The 24,523-nt window shown below is 27.9% G+C and overlaps 2 protein-coding genes across 4 annotated transcripts; one reads left to right on the top strand and one right to left on the bottom strand.

Annotated features, from left to right (window-relative positions):
* The first annotated feature begins 102 nt into the window (after window positions 1–102).
* Window positions 103–6,238, top strand: LOC136087869 (uncharacterized). Its single transcript, XM_065811484.1, has 5 exons — window positions 103–231; window positions 596–1,877; window positions 3,291–3,473; window positions 3,552–3,695; window positions 5,739–6,238. Exons 1-5 carry the CDS (start codon window positions 103–105, stop codon window positions 6,236–6,238), a joined length of 2,238 nt encoding a protein of 745 aa, XP_065667556.1.
* A 2,234-nt stretch (window positions 6,239–8,472) lies between these two features.
* Window positions 8,473–18,584, bottom strand: LOC100210240 (mitochondrial inner membrane protease ATP23 homolog). 3 transcript variants are annotated; one of them, XM_065811227.1, is made up of 6 exons: window positions 18,411–18,582; window positions 11,644–11,689; window positions 11,474–11,558; window positions 9,098–9,232; window positions 8,785–8,871; window positions 8,473–8,689 (listed from the first exon to the last, which is right to left on the bottom strand). In XM_065811227.1, the coding sequence occupies exons 1-6, from the start codon at window positions 18,535–18,537 to the stop codon at window positions 8,552–8,554; spliced, it is 618 nt and encodes a 205-aa protein (XP_065667299.1). In that variant the 5' UTR covers window positions 18,538–18,582; the 3' UTR covers window positions 8,473–8,551. The 3 variants fall into 3 exon arrangements, with proteins under 3 accessions (XP_065667299.1, XP_065667301.1, XP_065667300.1); XM_065811228.1 differs by having other exon boundaries at window positions 8,551–8,689; window positions 8,789–8,871; window positions 18,411–18,583; XM_065811229.1 differs by lacking the exon at window positions 9,098–9,232 and having other exon boundaries at window positions 18,411–18,584.
* Between the last annotated feature and the right edge of the window lie 5,939 nt (window positions 18,585–24,523).

The following is a 24,523-nucleotide window of genomic DNA, read 5'->3' as shown; positions in this document are numbered from 1 at the left end:
GTTTATCGCCATACTAACATGGATATTAATGAATTTATTGTTTCATATCTAGCTATTCTATTTGAAAACCTTGCTGTTGAAAAAAATTAAACTATCGTTATAATGGGTGATTTTAATATTGATCTTATAAAAGCAAGCTCAGATAATTCAATCTCAGAGTATTTGAACACTATTGCTTCAAATAACTTTCTTCCTTTATATCTTTACCAACAAGAATTACCAATCACTCAAGTACTTTTATTGATAATATATTTTCTAATTTAACTTCTAAAGATATATTTTCCGGCAATCTAACTATTAGAAAAAAAGAATTATTAATTCTCGAAAAAGTAATACTATTCTTCGAAACTTCAAATAATTAAATAGAGAAGAATTCAGGAATGATTAATTGGAAATCAACTGGGATAAAGTAATAAAATTTTTCAATAGTAATACAAATAAATCATATAAAGATTTCTTCACTACCTTTAACTCTCTTCTAGACAAACACGCACCGTTAAAAAAACTATGTAACTGTGGCTTAACTCGAAGCCTTAAACCATGGATTACTTCAGCAATTTTAACCTCGATAAAAAAACGAAACAAAATATTTAAGAAATTCCTTAAAACAAAAAATCTTCATGACGAACCAATTCTTGAAAAAACTTACAAAACCTACAAAAATTTACTTGTAACACTTATTCGAAGAAGCAAAAAAAACCACTTTTCTAACTACTTTACTACCAATAGCAATAGTTTGAGAGCTACATGGAAGGGTATTAGAGCTCTTTTGAAAATACGTTCAAATGATATCTCATCTACACCTTGTATATCTTCAAAGAACACCATTATCAATGATCCAGTTAAAATCTCGGAAATTTTCAACTCCTTTTTTATTTTAATCCATGAAGAACTGCAAAAAAATATTCATTCATCTCATACTGACTTCCATAAGTATTTAAAAACATCAAACCCTGACTCTCTTTTTATTAAACCTACTGAAAAAAATGAAATAATATCAGTTATTTTTTCTCTAAATGATGGCAAGGCTTCTGGTCCAAACAGCATTCCAACCTTTGTTCTAAAACTTCTTGCTGATGATATTTCCTTAGTACTTTCTAATCTATTTAATATCTCATTCGCTACTGGTATATTCCCAAATATTTTAAAAACTGCATCTGTTAAACCGATCCATAAAAAGGACTCAAAACTTGACTGCAATAACTATAGACCAATATCGTTATTATCAAATGTCAGCAAAATTCTTGAAAAATTAATGTATTCTCGTATCTACCACTTTATTGAAAATTTTAAGTGTCTCTACGGCCGTCAGTTTGGATTTCATTTAAAACACTCTACTTCCCATGCACTTATTAGCATTACTGAAATGATTCGTGGTGCGATTGATAGTGGTTCTTTTGCCTGTGGCGTCTTTATTGATCTCCAAAAAGCATTTGATACAGTTGACATTAAGATTTTAACTGAAAAATTTTATCTTCATGGTATACGAAGTATCGCTAATGATTGGTTTTCATCCTATATTAACAATCTTACTCAGTTTGTCTCAATTAATGGGTTTCAATTTAGATGTAAAGTTATTAAATATGGTGTACCACAGGGTTCTGTTCCAGGAACTTTACTGCTTTCAATTTATATTAACGATCTGCCTCACTCTATAAATAATTCGATTGTTCATCATTTCGCTAACGACACTAATCTTCTATGCATAAATAAATCACTCGCGCAGCTTTGTAAAAAAGTTAATTCAGATCTCCGTCATTTGTGTCATTGGTTAAATAGTAACCGTCTTTTCCTAAATATCAATATAACTAAATTTATTATTTTTCACCCGCCACAAAAAAAGATTGATAGTAATAATGTGAAAATTAGAATTAATGGTAAAAGACTTTTCCCATCTGAATATATAAAATACCTCGGGATATTTCTTGACAAAAACCTATCACGGTACTATCAACTAATTCAATTAAATAAAAAACTCTCACGTGCCAATAGTATGCTGTCATTAATACGACACTATGTCCCCCAACATGTTTTAATATCAATTTACTATTCCTTGTTCTCCTCACATCTAAGTTATTGTTGCACTGTTTGGGGTCAAAAAGGTAGTTTTCTATTACATCGTATAAACAGTTTACAACGCACTTCCTTAAGAATTATGACATTTTTTCCCTTACGATCTAATATTGAAAATAAGTTTTCTGAATTTAAAATTCTTAAATTTCAAGATCTTGTAAAGCTTTATAATTGTCTCTTCGTGTTTGATTTTCTTCAAAATAAACTACCAAATTCGTTTAATGTAAAAAATTCGTTTAATACTGAAAATAAAATTTTCAGTATTTCGAGTGTATTACACTCGAAATACTGAAAATTTTAACTTGCACACTTCCTTTTTCAACACTATCAAATATGGCAAGCTTTCTATTAAACATCAATGTATTTCTCACTGAAACCAAATAATACCATTTATAAAAAAACGATTCTAACTAAATACCCTTTTAGTACTAACATTCTTCTTCTCAACCGAAACCAAATAAAGAAATTTATACTTGAGTATATATTTAATGAATATTAATTTTATCTTTTATTATTATTGCTTTTTTTATATTACTGTATTTATAAAACTATTATTACTTTTATTTTATACTGTCTTTTTTAACTCTACTAATATTATCATTATCATTAATTTATCTTTGTTCTTTAAATCTTATTATTATTATTTATAATGATAGTGATAGTGATTCAATTGTAGTAATAGTTTTTATGGTTATTTTCATAATTTTTGCAATTATAATGTTTATTTTATCAATTTCTGACGTAGTTATAAACTTTACTATAATTATTTTTATCATTGTTTTATCATTATTTATAATTTTTAGAATATTTTTTTTTTTTTTTTTTTTTAATTTTTTTTTCTTATTTATAATTCTTTCTGTGCTTTATTTGTTTTTTGTTTTTTTTTGTTGTTGTTTTTTTTAGGTGTCACTCCATTGACTAGTTTTTAGCAATATGAGTGACACCTAACCTTATTTATGTGAGTTTATAAAATATTGTTGTAAACTTTCATAATTTATGGTTAAATAAATGGATAAAAAAAAAAAAATTTAAATGGACTGTTAAACTTACAAACGAACTTTATAGACCAGTTGTAAATCATTTCAGAAAAAGAAAAGTTATTATAAATGGAATCGATGAAATATAGGCTGCTGATTTAGTTGACTTGCAAATTTTTTCTAAATTCAATGACGGTATAAAGTACTTATTAATGGTGATGGATTTTTTTTCAATGTAAGAATGGATTGTTCCATTGAAGAGTAAAACTGGAGTTGATGTCGCTGATGCTTTAAATAAAATCTTTAAAGAAAGAAAGTGTCTAGAAATATGGGTAGATAAAGAATTTTATAATAAGCATGTTAAAGCGTTAGGTGTTGAGTTATATTCAACTGAAAATGAAGAAAAAAGTTGTGTAGTTCAACGTTAGAATAGAGCAATGAAAAATAAAATGTTTAAGTACTTTTCATCTAATTCTACTAGAAAATATATTGACATTTTAGATAAAATGGTAAATAAATACAACAACACAAGACATTCTTCAATTAAAATGACACCAGTTGAAGTAAGTGATAAAAAGAATAATGTTTGGCTTAATCTAAATGAAAATGTACGCTTCATTTTGATTTATGGTATGCCAATTTGGAGTAAGTTTTCCTTTTGTCACATCTTTAAAAATGAAACACGCTAAGTAAACAAAAATGTAAGTTTACTGTTCCAAGTGTTTCAATCTGTTTGGGCTGCTATTTCTACAATCTCACTGTGTTACAACCTTTTCGTTTCACAATTAAATAAAAAGCTTAGTCAATGATGATGACTAAGCTTTAGTCAAAGATAATAAGATTAAACTATAAGTTGTAGTCTATAACTTTTGAACCGAATGATATTATATGCTTTTAATATTCACTTATAGTATTACTTATACTAATAGTGTAAGTAATACTATAAGCAAATGTCAAAAGTATATAATATATATATATATATATATATATATATATATATATATATATATATATATATATATATATATATATATATATATAATATAATATGATTCAGACTAAGAGTAAAGTAAAAATAGTAATATTGTAAGTAAATTTTACTTTAACCATGCTACCATAGAAACATGAATTATTGATATTTCTAGGGTATCTTTCTTTAAAGAAAGATACAATGAAAAATATATATATATATATATATATATATATATATATATATATATATATATATATATATATATATATATATATATATATATATATATATATATGAAAACCACACGGGTAAAACCACATATGTCCACTTTTTGAAAATTTCAAGTTTATATATTTTTATGATATTTTAGTACTAAGCTATTTTAATTTGAAAAAACATAACAAAAAAACTATGTTTTAGGGTTCTATGTTCATTTAAAAAAAAGGGCAACTTTGAAACAATCACTGTTATCCAATGTTTTCCGCGTAAAAAACAGTTGCTCAAGTTATTTATAACTAAACCAATGATGATAAAAACGTAAGTCACATGACTAACTTTTATCCTTTAGAAAATTACGTCGGATGAAGTAAACAACATAACGTTTACAGAAAAACATTTAAAAAAAAAAACTATATATATATATAAATCAGTAAAAAACACTTGCTGGATCATCAAGATGATCCACCAATGTCCTGATGATCCAGCAATGGTGAAACTTAAAGTTGAAGAAAAAAGTTAGATAAGTGTTTTTTACTAATTTATTATTGCTATGTTCTTTAAGAATATTGAGCACTCTATTTGTAAAATACACTAAAATAACTTACATATATGTAAATATATATATATATATATATATATATATATATATATATATATATATATATATATATATATATATATATATATATATATATATATATGTATATATGTATTATATATATAAATAATAAACAAAATTTTTTCATAATGACAAAAATTTTCTCTTAAATTATTTCTACTTTTGTTTTTATTCATAAAATGTACCTTTGTATCCTAACAAAGTAAAAATTCGACTCAATAAACTGGAAACAGATGGTCTGATGATGTATGTTCTACGCAGCATGATTTTAAATTATCAATTATCTCAAATGTAAAAGATATCAAACTGATTTCCACTCTTTGTGCTAGGCAAAATATAAAACGAAAAGTTTTAGATTGATTTTATTATCTAGTTCAGAAAACAGAAAAACCTGACACCATTCCTATTTCACTACTAATTAGAATTCTGTCACATTCTGTATAGGCATGACACCTATAGCATGTAAAAGAAACATTGCCATTGCAAATCAAAAGTTTCTGTCAGAAACACTAAACGATCTCACAAAAACTATAACAATTCAATATTATATATAAACATGATACAAGAAAAATTTCTGAAACTTGCAGAGTTTCAAAGACAAACTTCTTGGTTATTTGTTCATTTATGTTCAGTTAAAATTTAATTGTATGGAAAATTGGAAATTTAATTTTACGTGTGCTACATCTCATATGTTTAGATCAAAGGTCGAAGTATTCACAATTAGTTTTTGTATGGTTTATACAAACTTGATATAGAGTGATGGAACACAGACACCATGGAATCATCTATGGTAAATAGATAAGGTTGGGCAAGACATAAGGTTGCAATAGTATTTTGTATAATATTAAAAAAAAACATTCATATAATTTTTTATTAGAATTTTTTGTTTATCCCATTACACACTTAGTACGTTGTGGTTGTATATTACAATGTGTTACCGTCTACTTTAAAAAAAATAAGTGTTCTAAAAGGTTACATGCTAATGTGGTTTGTGAGTTGATAAATTTACAATGGAAAAATGCAATTACTAACATTCAAGTTAAGGCAACATCAAACCATGACCCACAAATTTTAAATGGAATATTCAAGGGTTTCGTACATAGAGCATTTAATGTATGCAGTCAAAAACATATGGAAAATGAACTGAAATTCCTTATTCAAGTATTTGTCGAAAATGGCTACAAACAATCTAATCTCATAAAAATCATAAAAGAAATAAAACGAAAGAACAAAAAATCACTAGTGACTACTAAAAACAATGAAAACATCACCAGTACGTATCCAACAATTTCATTACCTTGGGTACCAATAATGTCTCCCAAATTACGTAAGGTGTTTAGGAAGGCAGGATATAAACGGTCTTTAAATCAAACCTGAACCTAGAAGCAATATTAACATCAAGAAATAAATCAAAACTACAAATGAACAGCCACCCAGGAGTCTACCTTATTAAATGTCATTGTAACAAAAAGTATATAGGTGAAACAAAAATGCAAATAAAAACACGCATGCAGCAACACAAAAACAGTACAATAGGAAATAAAACAGAACGATCTGCATTAGCTACACACATGAGACATTGTTCACAACAAATTAACTGGGACAGTTGCAGAACTCTAAAAGTTGATGCTAAAAAGTTTGATCGGAAAGTTCGTGAGGCACTCGAAATACAGTACCACCAATGTGCCCCTCAACAAAACGATATCAATTTAGATGAGGGTCAATATGTGTCAACAACATTTATGGCGCACTTACGTCAGAAAAAGATGGAGCCATCCCATTGACATAAAATAAAACTACCGTTTTAAAGATAAGATTCAAAAAAACAAAAAACAAAAAAATAAAAACTTTAAACTAAAGACGCTGGTCACAACAATCCAAATTTCTTTAATAAAAATAAAAATAAATTTAGTATCGAGAGAAACTCGTATTATTTGATATTTATAAAATAATAATTATATATATATATATATATATATATATATATATATATATATATATATATATATATATATATATATATATATATATATATATATATATATATATATATATTATAATAATAATAATTCTTTTAAACACCCAATAATTACATAAGGTAAAAGTATTTAAAAAAAACAAAACAAAAAAAATAACAGCAAAAAATTTAAGTATTTTCTTGCATTGTTCTTGGGATGTTCTCCTCCATCAGAGTTCTAAATATTAATCTTTGTTCCTTTAAATTCCAATGTGGAACGATCGTTTTAAAACCGCCGCAACATTGGCTTCCAATACTTCCTGAGGGCGTGCAATTATTATTTTTTTACCCTCGATTATACATTGGAGAATTTCTTACACCAACTTTCTTGCTTATCTTTACCTTTTCATCAAATGATCGTTTATCAATTATATATATTTTATATGTATATATATATATATAATTATATATATACATATATTTTATGTTAATATATAATTGATTTTTTGACGAGATTAAATAAAAACAAATACATCATTTTTACTACTAAAAGTTTCATAAGTTTTGCAATCATTAGGTAAAAAAAAATACATGTGTATATATATATATATATATATATACACACATATGTATATATTCATATACTTGTCAATTTGCGTACCAAGGTACTTTTAACTTGCTTTTACACATAAATATTATACAGATGCGCACGTATTTAATATATGTGCTCGTAACAGTGCGTGCATTAAAATCAAATGCAAAATACATTAAATGTCATAACATTTATTTAGAAATTTAATTAGTGTATAATTTAAATAAAATTTTTTTACAATTAAAGGATAAACCATATAAATATGATATATAATATAGTTTATTATAAGAAACCTTATTGTTCAGGCCTATTTTGATTGGATGCCATTTTTATTTTTCTTAATATTGTAGAAAATTTTTCTGGTAGCAGTTAACAGTAGGATGTAGCAGGGTTAAATTTTGGCGTTAACAGCCTTCCAGAAAATTAAATTTACTCCTACCGTTAACCAAACGGAGACATAAGAAAACGAGTTTATTTTATCACTGGAGTTAAAAACTGCCGTTTTACTTTAAACCAGCCGATAGCTTATCGCAGGGTTTAACGGAGAGAAATGAACGGCTGCATGCTACTGTAAAATGAGTATTAAACTTTTGGGATAACTTCGATCACCCTGTACAAAAAACCAGAATATTGTGGTTTGATCCAAAACAAAATTTATTTTTTATCATGTTTGGAAATTTTTCTAAAAAATTGATTGAAAATTTTTAACTTTGCACAGCTAACATTTTGTTTCATATTTTTCGTTGTATTTTATCTAGACGTAGTTTCAATTCTTTTTCTATAGAGAAGCATTTGCAATAAATTTCACTTTACAATTTATGCAAAGAAGAACTGGTTTTACAAACAAAATAAAATTATAACAAAATTACTTCACTGTTTAAATGTAAAAGTTAACCAAAAATGGCCTAAGTTACTCTGCTGGCCAAAGTTACACGATTTTACGGTATGTAATCAAGCGTTTACTCATTAGTTGAAATTCTTTTGATTTGCGTTTTTTATTTTTACACTTTTTTTATTTTATACTTATATTTTTTTTAAAATTTACATTATCTAATCGCACGATTAATCCATTGCCATTTATCTAGATTTGTGACGAATCTTAACAAATCTTATAAATAAAACTTAATGACAATTGCAACATCTATGGAGGGATTCTTATAAAAGGTTCATGATCATTAAAACATGCATCAAAAACACTTTCAACGGCTAATCTTGCAGTATCCTCGTCGATTTTTTTTGATGCCATCATGTGCTTTACCGCCATATTACGAACACAAACCTAATTTTCAAAAATAGTAGTAAAAATATTGTAACCAATTAAAACTAAAATTAATTAAAATTATAGATAATAATACAAACGCAACAACAAAATACTTGCTGCTGATATTGCCAACCAAATCGAAACCTCAAAAAATTTTCCTTCCAAAAAAAGCAATCTCCAGTTAAATTGGCAACTCGAATCTAAAATGAAATTTTATAGACACATAAATACATACAAATACACGTGTATGTATGTATGTATGTATGTATGTATGTATGTATGTATGTATGAAAGTACGCAGATGTATATATATATATATATATATATATATATATATATATATATATATATATATATATATATATATATATATATATATATATATATATATATATATATATATGTTAAATAAACGTTATAACTTACTGATGAGCAAGCTAAATGTTTTAAATTATTAACGTCATATTTCACTCTGCAAACGTCATATGCATGAATAAGCTCATGAGTCAAAACATCGTCCATAAACTTTTGATTGAACAGGTCATTTTCACAAATCACTATCTATAAAAATGCAAGTGAATACATTCTTTTGTAATGCTTGAGACAAACCTTTTTACAGACCAATTGGAATTTCGTAGTCTCTAATACAAACGTACGCGAGCTGCAATAATCACGCAAATATCGCAAATTCTGTAAATTCAATGTGCATTGAGGCTATACATTAAAATTTAAAAAAGTTGAATGGAAAAACTATATATTATAAATAAAGTATTATAAACAACATATTGAAGTAAATGAAAGTAAAAAATTTCGCTACAGATGAATTTTCGATACCAGGACAATGAAAACCTGGTAAATCGATACTTAGCTGTACCTTTTTTCAAAAACAAAAAATCATAAGGTATAAATTATTAATAAATTAAACAGGACAATGAGTCTTTTTCGTATCTACAAACGATACTCACTTTATATATATACAACAATCACGTTAGGAATAATATTCATTGTACAAGTGTGGATAATTTGTAACTTCTTATATAATTCGCAAAAGAAAGTTAAAGTCAAGTTTCCTAACTACTGCGTAAACAAATCAATTTCAAGAAGTTTGAAGACGTCGGTAGGACAATGTAAAAAAGAAGGTAAAAAGAACGCATTTGTATTTTATATTACAACATCTATGACTGTTTACGAATGTTATATTTACGTGTTATTACATCAACTTCAAATCATATATACTAGACAATGTAATGTTGACTATGTGATTTTATATGAAAACGGGTACAAGTTTCAACCCGAGAAGCTTCAACAATTTGTTAATATTCGACTGAGAAAAATAAGACCAAAAAATATGATTTCTGCATCATACGACGATTACTACAAAAACTGTTACATCAAGTTAGAAGCATTTAGTTTATATAAGTCATATGAAAGAATTGTCTTTGTTGATGCTGATGGAATATTTTTACAAGACCCGTACAAACTTTTTATTTCAAATTTGCACCCTTATAAAGTAGGGGCTTCACTTTGCAATTGGTTTTTACCTAAAAAATGGCTTTCTTCAAGCATTTTTGTGGCTGATTTAAATGAAGAACTTTACCGCAAAGTCAAAACTATATATAAAATGGATCTAAAAAAATTGTATCCAATGAAAGGAAAAATACTAGATATGGAGATTATTAATTGGATTTTTAAAGAAGGTAACGAAACAAAAATTCTCGAAGATCTTATGAGCTTAGATAGTCATTTTATAGACAAAGATTATATCAAGTGGTTTTATGATTCCAGTCCTCGACCACACTACGTACATTTTAGTCACTTTAAACCACATTTAACAAGAAAACTTTCCACTTGTCTCAATGAGAAAAGAATAGAAGCAAAACCTGAATTTTTTAAAGTTTACAGAGAATTTTGGAATTATTATTATATATACTGTTCTTAATAATACACACACATACACACACACATACACTCACACACACACACACACACACACACACACACACACACACACACACACACACAAACACACACACACACACACAAACACACACACACAGATTCTTAACAATACATACACACAGATAAAAGACTAAAAGTACTTCATGTGGCCTCCCTACTTTGACCCAATTTCTCAATTAAATCCTTTGACTGTGATATTAACATGACAATTATTAGTATTAGTAACAAGACTTCACAATTTTGAAGTTAGCTATGATTTTAACTAAAGAGTAAATGCAGCAAAATATTAAATATCTTGATAAATTTGCTTAAAAATTTACTGAGCCATTAAAAAAGCTTAAAAATTGAAAATCCTCTTGTAGTGGGGAAGGCGGGGGGAGGGGTTGCTACTAAAACATCAAAAGTAAGCTTCTTGGAATATTAGTTAAAAAATGAATTTACAATAAAAGATGACAAGATGCTAAAAAAAATATATGGAAAAAAAAATTTTTTTATGAGAAACATTATGCATAGAAGAGAGATGATATTAAATTAAGAAAGGAAATAAAAAAAAAGAAAAGATAACTTTCAATTTTCAATGTAGTAAGGTGTAAACATACTAATCCCCCCAACACAAAACATCAATTTGATTGTTATATTTGATAGTTAATAATATCACTTTTAAATATCAATCAATAACTTTTGAATATCAATCAATAACTTTGTTATTATAGTAAAATAATAAAATAATAGATAAAGTAAAATCACTTTTACAAGACACACACAAAAAAAACTTTAATTTAAAAATCTAACAATTGAAAATAAAGAAAAATTTTTTGTTTAAAAATTAAATAGAAGTTAAACCTGGTTTTTTTCTGTATCAAAAGCTGCAACAAGTTTTGGAGTACAGGGCTCACAAACAATATTTTTGTGCTCAGCACTTGTCGCACTAAAAACAAAACTTAAATAAGTTAAAATGCCACACACGCAAAAATTTTATTAATTTACCATCCAAAAATTATTTATTAATTTACCATCCAAGCTTTAGTAATCCATCCATCAAAATCTTAACATACTTTGCTAAATGAAATGTATTTTTTATTAGAAAAAATTATTATTATAATAATTTTATTACATTTATCTGTTACTATTCTAAAAATTAAAAAATAAAAAAAAGCTTTTGTAAAGTGTTGTGATTATTATAACATTTTGGTTAATGATCGTTAATTGGTGATAAGAGTCATAAGTTGTATTTTTAATAATATATACAGTGAACAATTTTTGTAATAAGACGAGATTGTTTATAAGTAAGAAAAACATTATTAAAAACAAGATGGCTTTTAAATATTTTTGTAAAGTGTTGTGATCATTATAACGTTTTGGTTAATATTCGTTAATTGGTGACAAGAGTCATAAGTTGTATTTTTAATAATATATACAGCGAACAATTTTTGTAATAAGACGAGATTGTTTAAGAAAGAAAAACATTAAAAACAAGATGGCTTTTAAATGCATTAAACAACAAGTTAATTGGGCGTGACTATTATTTCCTCAATAAGAAGATAGACAGCCAAAGCGATTTATTCAACAGATGACCTCTTTGTTCATAATAACCAATATAACTTCAGATCAACATGTAGCATACTTGCTTGCTGCTCTACCATTGAAGACTTACAAGACCATGGAAGAAGTAACAGCACCAGAAGTTCCAAAGGACATTTTGTACAAAGAATCAGTGACAAAATTGAAAATGACAAACAAAAAAATCATTATTAATCTCATTAAACAAAAAAATCATCATTAATGAATTTGGTGAAACTTATTATGGCAATGAAGAATCTACACAGCTCAAGATTGCAAGTTCTTACCTTAGAGAGAGACAGCCAACTTCATGACCAATTCATTATTGGGATTAATGATAGTGCTATTCTGCATAACATTTTTAGAGGAGAAGATGCGCCAAGCTTTGACGACTGTGTCAAGATTACATCCATGGTTGCACAAACTAGATTAGATGCGGCATATTTATTTGTTAATGAAGAAGTAAATGCAAATTACTAGATGACTGGGAATGAAATGACAAATCATATACAAAGAAATTCTCCTATTAACATGCTGCAAAAAACTGCTACAAACGTCAACAAAACCAGGAAAATGTACATGGGACGAGTTTGCATTAGGTACAAGAAATCCTCCTGACTATTACTACTATTGACTTGGTAATGAACAGAAGAAATGCTACAGCACTTGTGGATACTGGTTGTTCGCAATCAATCATCACCAAGAAATTACTACTATCTGACTATAAAGTGTAGTAGATGTTGCAATAATAGGCGGAATAATTCGATGTGAATAGAAATTTGTGTTAAAATACACTACACAAAGAATCAGTCTTCTCCCTTTGAAAATTAATGCCAGCGCACAAAAAAGCGCTGGCGGGATGGTCTATTATAAGCCTGTCCAACTTAAAAAAATTTCTTTTTCCTGCTATTTAAATTAAAAAAAAAAAAGCGAAAAAAATGTTTCGAATAAATACTAGATAGATTAATTTAAAAAAAAACTGGTAAAAGAAGACCTTATTTAATAAAAGTTGAACAAACGAACAAAAAAAGTTTCGTTGTGATTTAAAACAAAATACTTTTTTTTTTTGGAAGCGCTTTTTTTATGCGCTCGCCAAAGTTTTTGTGGGCTAGTGGGTGAGCGCAAAATGACTTAAGTGCAAAAGCGCTGGCTAAACGGAGAAGACTGAAGAATGGTTGCTTGATGGATGCGTTGGTTTTAAGTGTGGATGAAGTAATAAACAAATTTTTTTTTTTTAATTCTGATTCACTTCCAACAAGGCAAGCAACCACTATTAAGTTGAGAGTTACTAGAAAAAAAGAAGAGCTATTGAGCAAGGAAACAGTTGGCAGAAAACTTGAAAATTTGAAGGTTGTATGAGTCAGGAAACGAAAATGGGATAGAGTTGGAAAGAGTTTAAATGCAGGGAAAAAAACTAGACGAATAAAATTTTTTAGAGCATGCAGGAATGATACAATATTGATATGATAGTATATTAATGATACAATATTGATATGATAGTATTTGTAGAACAGAGAAAGAGATGCAACTTTACAAAAATGGGAAAGAGGTTCTGGCTTAGCAGATAGAGCAAGTCCAACTATATTTACAATGCCTTTTAAAACCTTGTCTAGAAGAAAGAGTGCATCATTAGAAGAAGAACCAGCCCAAATATGACAACAGTATTCCATAAAGGGACGAATAAGAGATTTGTAGTGGTAGAGAATGGAATCAAGAGTAAAATGGCGAGCACAATAAAGAGAAGCAACCATATCAGATGTTAATTTAGCAATCGATTGTATATATGGTTTCCATAAGTGGTCAGTAGTAAATGATAATCCAAGAAGATATAAAAAAGAGGACTCAGTAAGAGGGTTGCCGTTCATTAATATAGGAATGTTGACAGTATTGCGATAGTTTTTTGCAGTAAATAACTGAGTTTTGTTGGAGTTGAAATTTACATGCAACTACTAGCTTCAATCTGTTACAGAACTGAGATCAGATTCAAGATAGGCTGTCTGTTCTTAAGGATCGAAAAGAAAATACTATTTGTCAAGACAAAAAGTGTATAAAGTTGAGTCATCAGCAAAAAGAGCTACTTTAGATGTAAGGTTGTCAGGAAGATTATTAATGTAGATAAGAAACAAAACAGGCCTAAGGATCAAACCTTGAGGTACCTCAGAACATACTGGAAATGAAGAAGAGTGTTGGCCATCGACAATGACTTTGATAAAGCGATAAGAAAGAAATGATTTGATAATCTCAAAAACTTTCTCAGATACACAACACAATATACCATACACATGGAAAATTGGCACTGGAAAATTGAAATTCTGTAATTCTTTGATTAAGTTGTCATCAACACCTCCTGTTATGACAATTGAAATTGTCGTAACAGGAGGTGAAAAATAGAAGTTGGGAATGGGAAAACGAACCTAACACGACAAACAGAAAAAGTCAGTATAACGTTTCTGACCAATTGAACTGATCATTGTGAGGCTTTCAACAACAAAATAAATGAATGGATAAGGAAGGCATACTCATAATGACGATAAAATTATGGGAAAAGCTAAATGTCTACAACTGCTGATGCACATCATTCGAAATAATAGAAATAAGATAAGACCTGTGCTTGATTATCACAAGCTTAACGCATATGTAAAAGCCTCCAAAAGGGATATAGATGTCATAAACAATGCAATGAGAGATTGGAGACTCATGAACAAAAATAGCAATGACTCTTGATGGACCTCAAATGAGCATACCTACAAATTCATGTGCATAAAAGGCATTGGCCTTACCAAACTGTCATTTATAAAAATCAGCAATATGCGCTAACATGATTAGGCTTTGGTTTGAATTTAGCACAAGTAATGATGAGCTCAATACTGTGATGTTCTCCAACAAGATTCTGCACTTGCATAATCAACAAGAAGATACATTAATGACACTCTGACAACTGATAGAAATGAACGAAAACTGGTGGCACATGAAAAAATGGGGTCTTCGCCTAAATTTTTTGGCAAAAAACCAGTTTGTACATTAGGATTGGAAGTCACAGTAAATCCATTAACAAAGGTAATGATGAAATATGCTGGGATAAACCTATTATGCATAAGTATGTTATTGAAATGATGCAGGAAGTTGTAGATAAAGTCTTTAAATGCAATCCGGCAAAAGGTGTATGGAATGTTAAATCAAATGCATCTCTAACTATATGGTGTGATGCATGTTTGCTGGCAAAAGAAGTTGTGATAATGCAATGTAACCAAAAAATTGAAGATGTTACATGGCTCCAACCAAAGTCTGATGCAATTAGTGATTTCTTCGGCTAACCAGATTTTGTTCGAAAATCAAATATCTATATTCAAATAATAAAAACCAACTTTTTTGACTTTTTAGTTTTTGAAAACACTTTTTTAATAAGTTGATTTTAAGGAATTACACAACTAATTGATTTTTAAATGCTCATATAAAATGAAAATCAATGTCATAATTTTATTTGAGTTAAATTACATAACTTAAGTTTTCGCGCCAATATTTTTGACAATGTACAGTTTAACATTGATTTTTAAAAAATTAGTTTAAACAAAACACCACGTTCATTGAAACTTGGAAGATCCTGTATTCATAAAGCATCACTAATGACAATGAGTAATAACTACATTGGTTGCAAATCCATCATTACTGACAGGCAATATTTAACAAAAGCAAAACAGTTTATGCTTTATAAGATTTTTCAGTTAACCGAATAGTCAGTTAACCACAAATTTATGGGAACCGTTATCCGGTATTTTAAACGGTTACTAAACAAATACATTAGATTCAATATATGTCAACATAGCTGAATTAGATGCATGTATTGAAGGTCTTAATATGGCATTGAAATGGAACCTGAGTGATGTCTCTATTAAAACTGATTCTCATAGTCTATTCAGTTGGTTATAATCTAACACGTGATAAAGTGTGCTGGGCTGGTCAAGGATATTGCCATAAATGTAATTGTTACATGGGTGCCAACTACTAAAAATATTGCTGAGAACTCACAAGAGTGCCAACTAAATGGTTAAAAACAAAGTTGCAACACAAGAATATAATAGCTTTTAAATGCGTTGAACAACATATAGGATAAAATCCTCCTTAATTACTCAGCTACATACAATATTTTACAAACTAATTTAAATGTTTGTGGTCAAATAATAATCTATTAAAAATATATTAACATAAACATAAATAAATTTTGCAAATTCCAAATTAGTTTTAAAACTATTTTTAAAAAACTGTTTTTTAACTATAGTTTTAAGAAAAAAATAATTGTCATGTTGACAGGAATGTTGTCATGTTGACAGGAATGACAACATTCCTGTTTTTACTAAACTGTGACATGTCAACATGTCACAGTTTTGTAAAAGGGTTCTCCAGTACTTTTTACAATACTAAATGATAGTTATTTTTCGACCTGCTGGAAAATGACATACTAATTACTAATCATTATTGCAATAATAATATTTCCATATAGACTCTGAGTCCTCAACTTTATACCTTTGTTTAACTTTTACTACTAACCTCTCGTAAAAACCTTTTACCCAATTCACCAATTCATTTAAAAACGCTAATTTTGTGATGGATTTGCTAAAGATGCTTTTCTTTGTCATACTTACTATTTTCAAGTAGTATCATGGTCATTAAAGTTATAACGTCTTGCTTTATCAACCAAAACTCAAACTTGTGTGACATCTCATGCATGCATGCAGTCACAACATTTTACTTTAACTATTCCATCTTGCTTAAAAAGCTTTTAAATTAATTAGATAAATAAATTTTAACTTTAAATTTATTTATCTAATTAATTTCCTCAAAAATGTTTTGCAAAAAAAATTCACTAGTAACTTGAAGCATAAATGCATGTTTAGATAACATGTCTGATGTTCGACCTCATTTCAATGTTTTATGGTAAGACCTTTATATCAACTATTTTCTGCCGACCTCTAAAAGATTGAGGTGGGCAAATAATTGCCTTTATTTTTCCTAATTCCCAGGAAATGTATGTATGTATGTATATATATATATATACATATATATATATATATATATATATATATATATATATATATATATATATATATATATATATATATATATATATATATATATATATATATATATATATATATATATTAGTAGTAGAAAATCACTTAACAAAATTTTTTTTCCATTTAACATTGTGTTTCATCAAGAAAGATTCATCAGAAAAATATATAACACTTTTTAGGCTTTTTTCTTTATGGTAACATACATCGACTGACAAATATATAGAGAGATTATTTTCGTGTTCACATTTTAAGAGGTTTGTGGCAGCCTATCTGGTATTATTAGCATTTTATAATAAATTTTCTTTAACTTGGATAATTAATGTTTATCAAAGCAAGGAATTTTCTTATATGACAAAAAAGACAAATAACTAAATAAGTAACAGTTAAACAAAAATAAATTTTTTTACTAAATGCAAATGATTTTTTGTGAATTAATGCTTCACATTCAACAAGAGAGACATATGATTCGACTTTTGTAGTAATTTTAACTAATCTTTAATAAACTTTTATAAATCAAAATAATCTAACAATTATTAGACCATTCTAGAAAATATCATTTAACTCAGGTTTCCTAACCTCCCTAGCATATGTACTTGAACATTTTGACTTTAAATCAGATATCAACTACAAGAATATCTTTATAAAAGTTTATAGCACAATGTAATGCAGCTAAAAAACAGCAAGGATGATTTATTTTTGATAACAACTACTAAAAGCCTTTAAGAAACCATTTTATAAATTAAAATGTAATTTTTCTTAAGGATATTTGTGTTAAATCTTCATCTTAAAAGACTCTTAGCACCAGTAGATTTTAGGATTGGATGCAACAAAAAGTACAAGTTTTTAACTGGCATCACAAACACTCAGACTCACACACAAACATAACTAATATTTAGATTAAGCAGAATATACTTATTTTTAAGCATTATTATTTATAAATTAATGTAACAGATATCACCGGTTTAAAGAATTTTTTTTTTTATAAATTACAATATATTTAGTTTCAAAAATTTTGAAGTTTATTCATATTTTAAAGTTCGTTATAATATAACGAACTGAAAAATATATGAATAAACTTTATAATATATAATATATATTTTTATAAAATCTAATATCAATAATTATTATAAAGTTAATACTTTGAATACCTGAACATGATTTTTCTATCATTGCACAACATTTTAGGTGCGCTTTTGTAGGCTGCTCTGAACTAATTTTTGAACGATGCAGCTGGCCATTTTCTCCAAGTGAAGTAATATTTTCCGCCGCATCCATTAAGACTTACATCTACCGTATACGTTCGCGTGTAAATTGAGGTATTTATGTCAAATTTTCAGGTCATAATAGCAACTTCGACTTAAACACCGTAGTGCAGTCAATTGGGGACAAATTTATATGTTTTTGTGCTATTTGGGGTAAAGGCATGAAACTTGGTTTACATGTTGATTATATTGAAATAATCATTTTAAGACTCAGACCCACTTCCAAAATAGCTCCACCTGCCTCCATGGTAACTGGATCATGTTCGTAGCGAAAAAAAAAATCTTAAAAAACGGTCATTTACGCATCAATCGAAAGCTCATTAAAAACGCAGCAATAAATACAAAAACACAATTTATTAAAAGTAAATAAGTTATGAGGGGTAGGGCTTAAAAAATCTAAAAGTCAGGGGGTAAAAGCGTAATATTTTTGTACCAAATTGTATTTTTCAATTATAATTAAATGTTTTTATGACATAGTTTAACCTTAACAAAAATTAAAAAAAAAATTTATAAAGAATTCTAAAATATTTAATTTTAATATTAAATAAATAGTTAAAAACATGTTGTAGATCAAAAGTTACCCCTTACAATTTTAAATAAACTTTAAAACCCGTTATGTTTAAATCTTTTGGTAAATTATGAATTTAACGTTCACAATCGCATTTTTCAATTATAATTAAATGTTCTTATGACACAAATAGTTTAACCTTGATAAAATTAAAAAAAAAAATTTATAAATAACTCTAAAATATTTAATTTTAATACTTAATAAATAGTTAAAAACACAATGTTATAGATTAAAAGTTATCCCCTAAAATTTTAAATAAACTTTCAAAACCCGTTATATTCAAAACATTCAGTAAATTATGAATTTAACGCTCACAATCACCGCTACATTTGCAAGGTGCGGTACATTGAAGAAATGCTTTTACATATTTGCAAAGACCTCTACAACCTTTCTCTATTTTGCAGTCACCTCGTATAAGTTCACTGCACAATTTTGGAATCTTTCGGAACTGTCGTCCAAGCAATTTCGTAAATATTATCTTCCATAATCCAACCCCACTCACACGATTAGGCAATAATAGATTCTTACGCAATGATTGTGTCTAGCAATACGAAGCCTGGCAAACAGCTCTAGATATATGCAGTTACAAAGCGTCTTGCGTAAGGGGTATTGCGTCTGGTAAATGTCCTTTATTTGAAAAGAAGTCTTTTCTGCATTTATCTACATTAATGTAAGAACTTGTAGGGTCATATAGTAGCACAAAAAATTTTTCAATTAAGTGGTAATTACTGATACTATCTTCCTTTGAGGGACAATTGGAAATTGATTGCAAGGCGTTAGTGAGATCTTCAAATTTTCCCCAAGTTTTCCACGAAAGTGTTTTCCTTTTTCCAGCAAAAAATGAAACTTGATCGCAACCTGTTATTGCGTGAAATAGAGGTAAAAATTTATGTTTTGGACTAAGACATTTTATAAGATTGTGCAGTGAAATTAAGTGTTGGTTTTCGCCCGTACTAAACCATATCCATAATTCTTCTAAATGTAGCTTATGAAAAAGTCTTAAACCTAAAATTAGAAAACTATGGTTATGTGATTTTTAATAAAAATTATTTACATTACATGAAATATTTTCTCACTTAAAGATAATCTAAAGTACAAATAATAAGTTATACCAATGACAACAACATCAGTATTTACAGTTCTGATCATGGCTTTTTTGAGCACAGATATTTGCGGTTGATCTTTTAATTTCCTTTTAACTAAATAAGCTAACCACTAAAAAGTGGTAGCTTATTTAGTTTTAACGGATTGAAGAGAGACTCCTTAAACTCCTTTATTCTGGTTTGGAAAATTTTGATTGAATATTTTTTCTCCAAAATTCTCAATTGAATTAACAGTATTTATCTCTTTTTTGTTTTTGATATCATGGGTATCAAGCACCAGAAGGCTAGGCTTTTTTCTTTAAGTGGATTACCCATGTTTGAAACAACATCAACTAAATTCGTAAGTTGAGACGCAAACCAATTTTGATGACTTTTATTTTGTTCATGATGTTTGAAACATTTTTCCACAAAATCATCTACATCGTTTTCTGAATGTGGTAAATTTGATTCAAATTCATTTACGCATCGAGTTAACTCAGATCCACAAATCATTTCGCAGAGTAGTTCTTGGGAATTTTCAGTTAATTCGATTGCACCTTAATAAGTTTTGAATTTTTTTTTTTTAATGCATGGGTGTTTTACTTAAAAATAAGTAAAGATTATTAACGAATCAACTTCAATCAATTTTATATTTTTAGATAAGCTTCTTAAATGGACATTTTATTGTTATTGTAATATAAAAAAAACACCTCCTTCTCCTTTAACGCAATTGTTATTTTACTCATGTGAATGGTCTAACCTTATTGAAGAAAACTTTTTCTTTGTTTTGTTTACAGCAAGCATGCCGTTCTGAAATAGTCTTGCGATTTCTGGATTTTTTTTCTTCCAGTGAATCATATCTGCTAAAAGTACGGATAACCGCACTAGTGGTCCATTGCGATAAACCAAGGTAGCAGTTGTCGAATGCAATGCCTATACAAATCAAAATTTCTAGTCCTTATTGATTGCACAAAAGCTAATATAACCAGCTTAAATCTGAGCGTTATTGACCGAAATCTAAATTGGGTATAAACCTGTTCACATTTTTCTCACCAATCATCAAAAGGTTTTTCACATCTTTCATTTCGAATCATGTAGTCTTAATAAGCTTGTTTCATCAAAATATGAAGAGCAGCAGCATGTACCTATTACGGAACTATTTATTTTACTTTGAACGTTTATAACTCAAAATTTTCTGAACAATGATGTATTTGTTTATATATAACAAAATCAAACTCATCCTTCCTAAAAATGAAAAAATAGACTTTAAAATTTGCCTGATGCACACTTCTTGTTTTTGATGCATTGATGTATTAAGGTATGATCCAGCTTTCCCTGCTGATGAAATTTCTGCTTCAACTAAAGCAGAACGCCACCCGAAATCTTTCAACCAATCTTCAATTGTTTTAGGCGCCGCCATTTCAATATGAAGTGGCCCCATCATAATGACGAAAGTATTTTCTCCGTAGTATTTTTTCCAATTCTACTGCATCAGTTTAGCCAAGGAATACAATGGCAGATCAAAAGTAATGACAAGTGCTTGACCTTTATTTAAAAAATCAACAGTTGTCTTGATCACATCCAATCCATGTTCGAATCTCAGTGTATGAATCAGAAATGTTTGAAAACTGTTTTTTTTTTCTCCAGAAAACTCTATAGTAGAAATTTCAAGATCTGATACAATTTTCTTTAATTTTCGATGCTGGAATAATGATATTCCTGTTCCGAGAAAAGAGTCTTCAGCTGTTGTAGAACTTGGATTGTGGTCTATATTATCCAAAGCAGCAGTTGTAAAAACTTCAGGATTCAAACGCGATGGGCACACCAACTTATTTTCTGCAAAGTAGTTCAAAACCCTATTACCCATTTGTGTTGATAATTCCATAACCCGGTTTTAAGATATTGATATTCCAAGTTTATAAAGTTTATCAACTAGTGTCTTTTTGCGAGTTTTCGTATGAATTATTATACCTACATAAATACCTGGAACTTTCTCGAGATTTTTGTCTTTTTTGAATCTTGGTTTTTTGTTGATTTTGACAAACAACTTTCATGCTATTGTGAATTATCAGTTGACTGAATTCGGAATTTTATATATACACAAAAGAACTTTGTGACAAATTAAAGCGAAAAAAATTATGCAAACCACCTAAAACCAGTCCCATGGAATTGATAAATCAATTAATTAAAAAGGAAAATTACTTTTCGCATTCCAAACGTGAAATTAAGAAATTATTCAATTTTTTAATAATTTCAGGGGGAAAGTACTATGGGCTTGATTGTCTTATCAAAGTGTTTTTTTGTTAAAAAAAATTAAAAAAGAAACTTTTATATTTTAAATAAATAAAAAAATTTCAAAACTTTGTACATTGTCATTTTTTTTAAATAACTTATTTTTGCATGGAGTACTTTTTACCCCCAGGATTGTTATTCTACCCCCTGGATTTATAACGTTTTAAAGCCCTTAAACTTGTTATCAGTTAATTTTTTCTATATAGTGTTGTTATATTTTTTGCTTCATTTTTATTAAGCTTACGATTAATATATAAATTATTAGATTTTTAAAAAATAAAATTTTTATTGCTATGGACAGGTGCTAGTTTCCATGGATACTATATAGATAGTCATTTTGAAAGTGGGTCTGAGTCTTAAAACGAATGTTTTAATCTTATCAACATGTCCACCAAGTTTCATGCTTTTACCCTAAATAGCACAAAGTTTGCACCAATTGACTGCACTACGAGTCAAAATAATTTTTTAACTATAACTTTGTAATGTTAACGTTTGTACTCGAGTAGTACAAAATATTCGTTCAAGAGAGTTCTAAGGGTAATTCGACTTATACGCAAAGTCTAGTTATACGCGAGCATACACGGTAAATATTTTTTTTATTTTATTAACACCAATTTTAATGCGTAAATTTAAACAATTTTTTTGACGAGTCAATGTATCGCCGCAATAAGCGTTGCTATGAACCCATACGAGCAATACAACTCAATTTTGGAAGATCAGAAACTTAAATGATTGTTTTTTATTATTATTTCGCTAATTAATTATATTTACAATTTAGAATATAAAAACATTTGCAGGGCAAGAAGAAGACATTTTTTTGTCCTATCACCGCACTATGCCTCGCTATAATACAAAATGAGGAAACAGGCTTATAAATAAAGAAGCATTCAACATATTAAGATGATTTATTTATAAGACATCGAATTTCAATTTATATTTCTATATTTAAAAGAAAAACATCCGGTTTTAAAAAAAAAAACAGTTTACTGTATTTTTTTCGGGTCATCCGGACTAATCCGAAAAATTACAAAAGTCCGGATGTTTTTATTCAAAAAACAGTAGGCGCCGAATTTTACAAACTATATCATTAACACGATATAACAATAAACAATACAATTAAATATAAACTTATTAAAATTAAAAACAAATCTGCTATCATTTGATTCTTTGTTCTTTAGTATCTTGGAAAGTTTCTCAATGTTCTAATAGATGTTTTTAATAACTTGCGGCTATGAAAAAAGTCGTTTTTTAAAAAGTTGAGCACAGAACAGCTTATCAGTATAACATTTTAATTCATGATATATATCTTTTTAGATTAGTTAATTACTAGTTAAAAAAATTTTTTTATTTTAAGTTTACATTTGTTGTCGTAGTAAATAAATTACTTTCACAAACACAAACAAGGTTTCTGAAAGAAGATCGTACTGATTTTATCATCAGAACCTTTTACAAGCGTGCGTATATAAACTACATTAAAACATAATTAACAAAATAAAACGTAGTTAACAATAAAAGTTCTAAAGAAAATATTAAATTACAGTTAAAAAAACCTGACTACATCATCCATTAAGATAATTAAACTTTTCAGTTTATATTTGAAAATGGGAAAAAAAATGCTTGTCGAAATTGGACAAAACAATTTTATTCCAAAGATAGAATGCACGACATGCAATACAAAACTGATTAAGCTTGGTTCGACAAAAGGGCTCATGTTTGAAGTTATTGTTTCTAAGTGTATATTTATTTATTGGTTTCAAACAAAAGAGATCTTTAAAAACGGGTAAAGATTTATCATTTTTCCACATATACATAAAGCACAAAACACTAAAAACATTAAGCTCATAAATATTGAGAACTTTCATTTCAATAAAAAGTGGTTTGGAATGAGTGTATCGATCAGCAAAATTTATTAAAACGGATTGCATGTTTCTGACGGCGATAAAGGCATTTTAACTTATTTTTTTCAGTGCTTCCCCATGCAACATTAGCTTAATTTAAATAACTAGGAATTAAAGAGTAGTAAAGTTGAGTTTTAGGCAAACTTCGGGGTAAATAAG

This window comes from Hydra vulgaris, chromosome 12 (assembly GCF_038396675.1).
Source record: "Hydra vulgaris chromosome 12, alternate assembly HydraT2T_AEP".
NCBI lineage: Eukaryota > Metazoa > Cnidaria > Hydrozoa > Anthoathecata > Hydridae > Hydra > Hydra vulgaris.
This window is presented reverse-complemented; position numbering and strand designations above follow the sequence as displayed.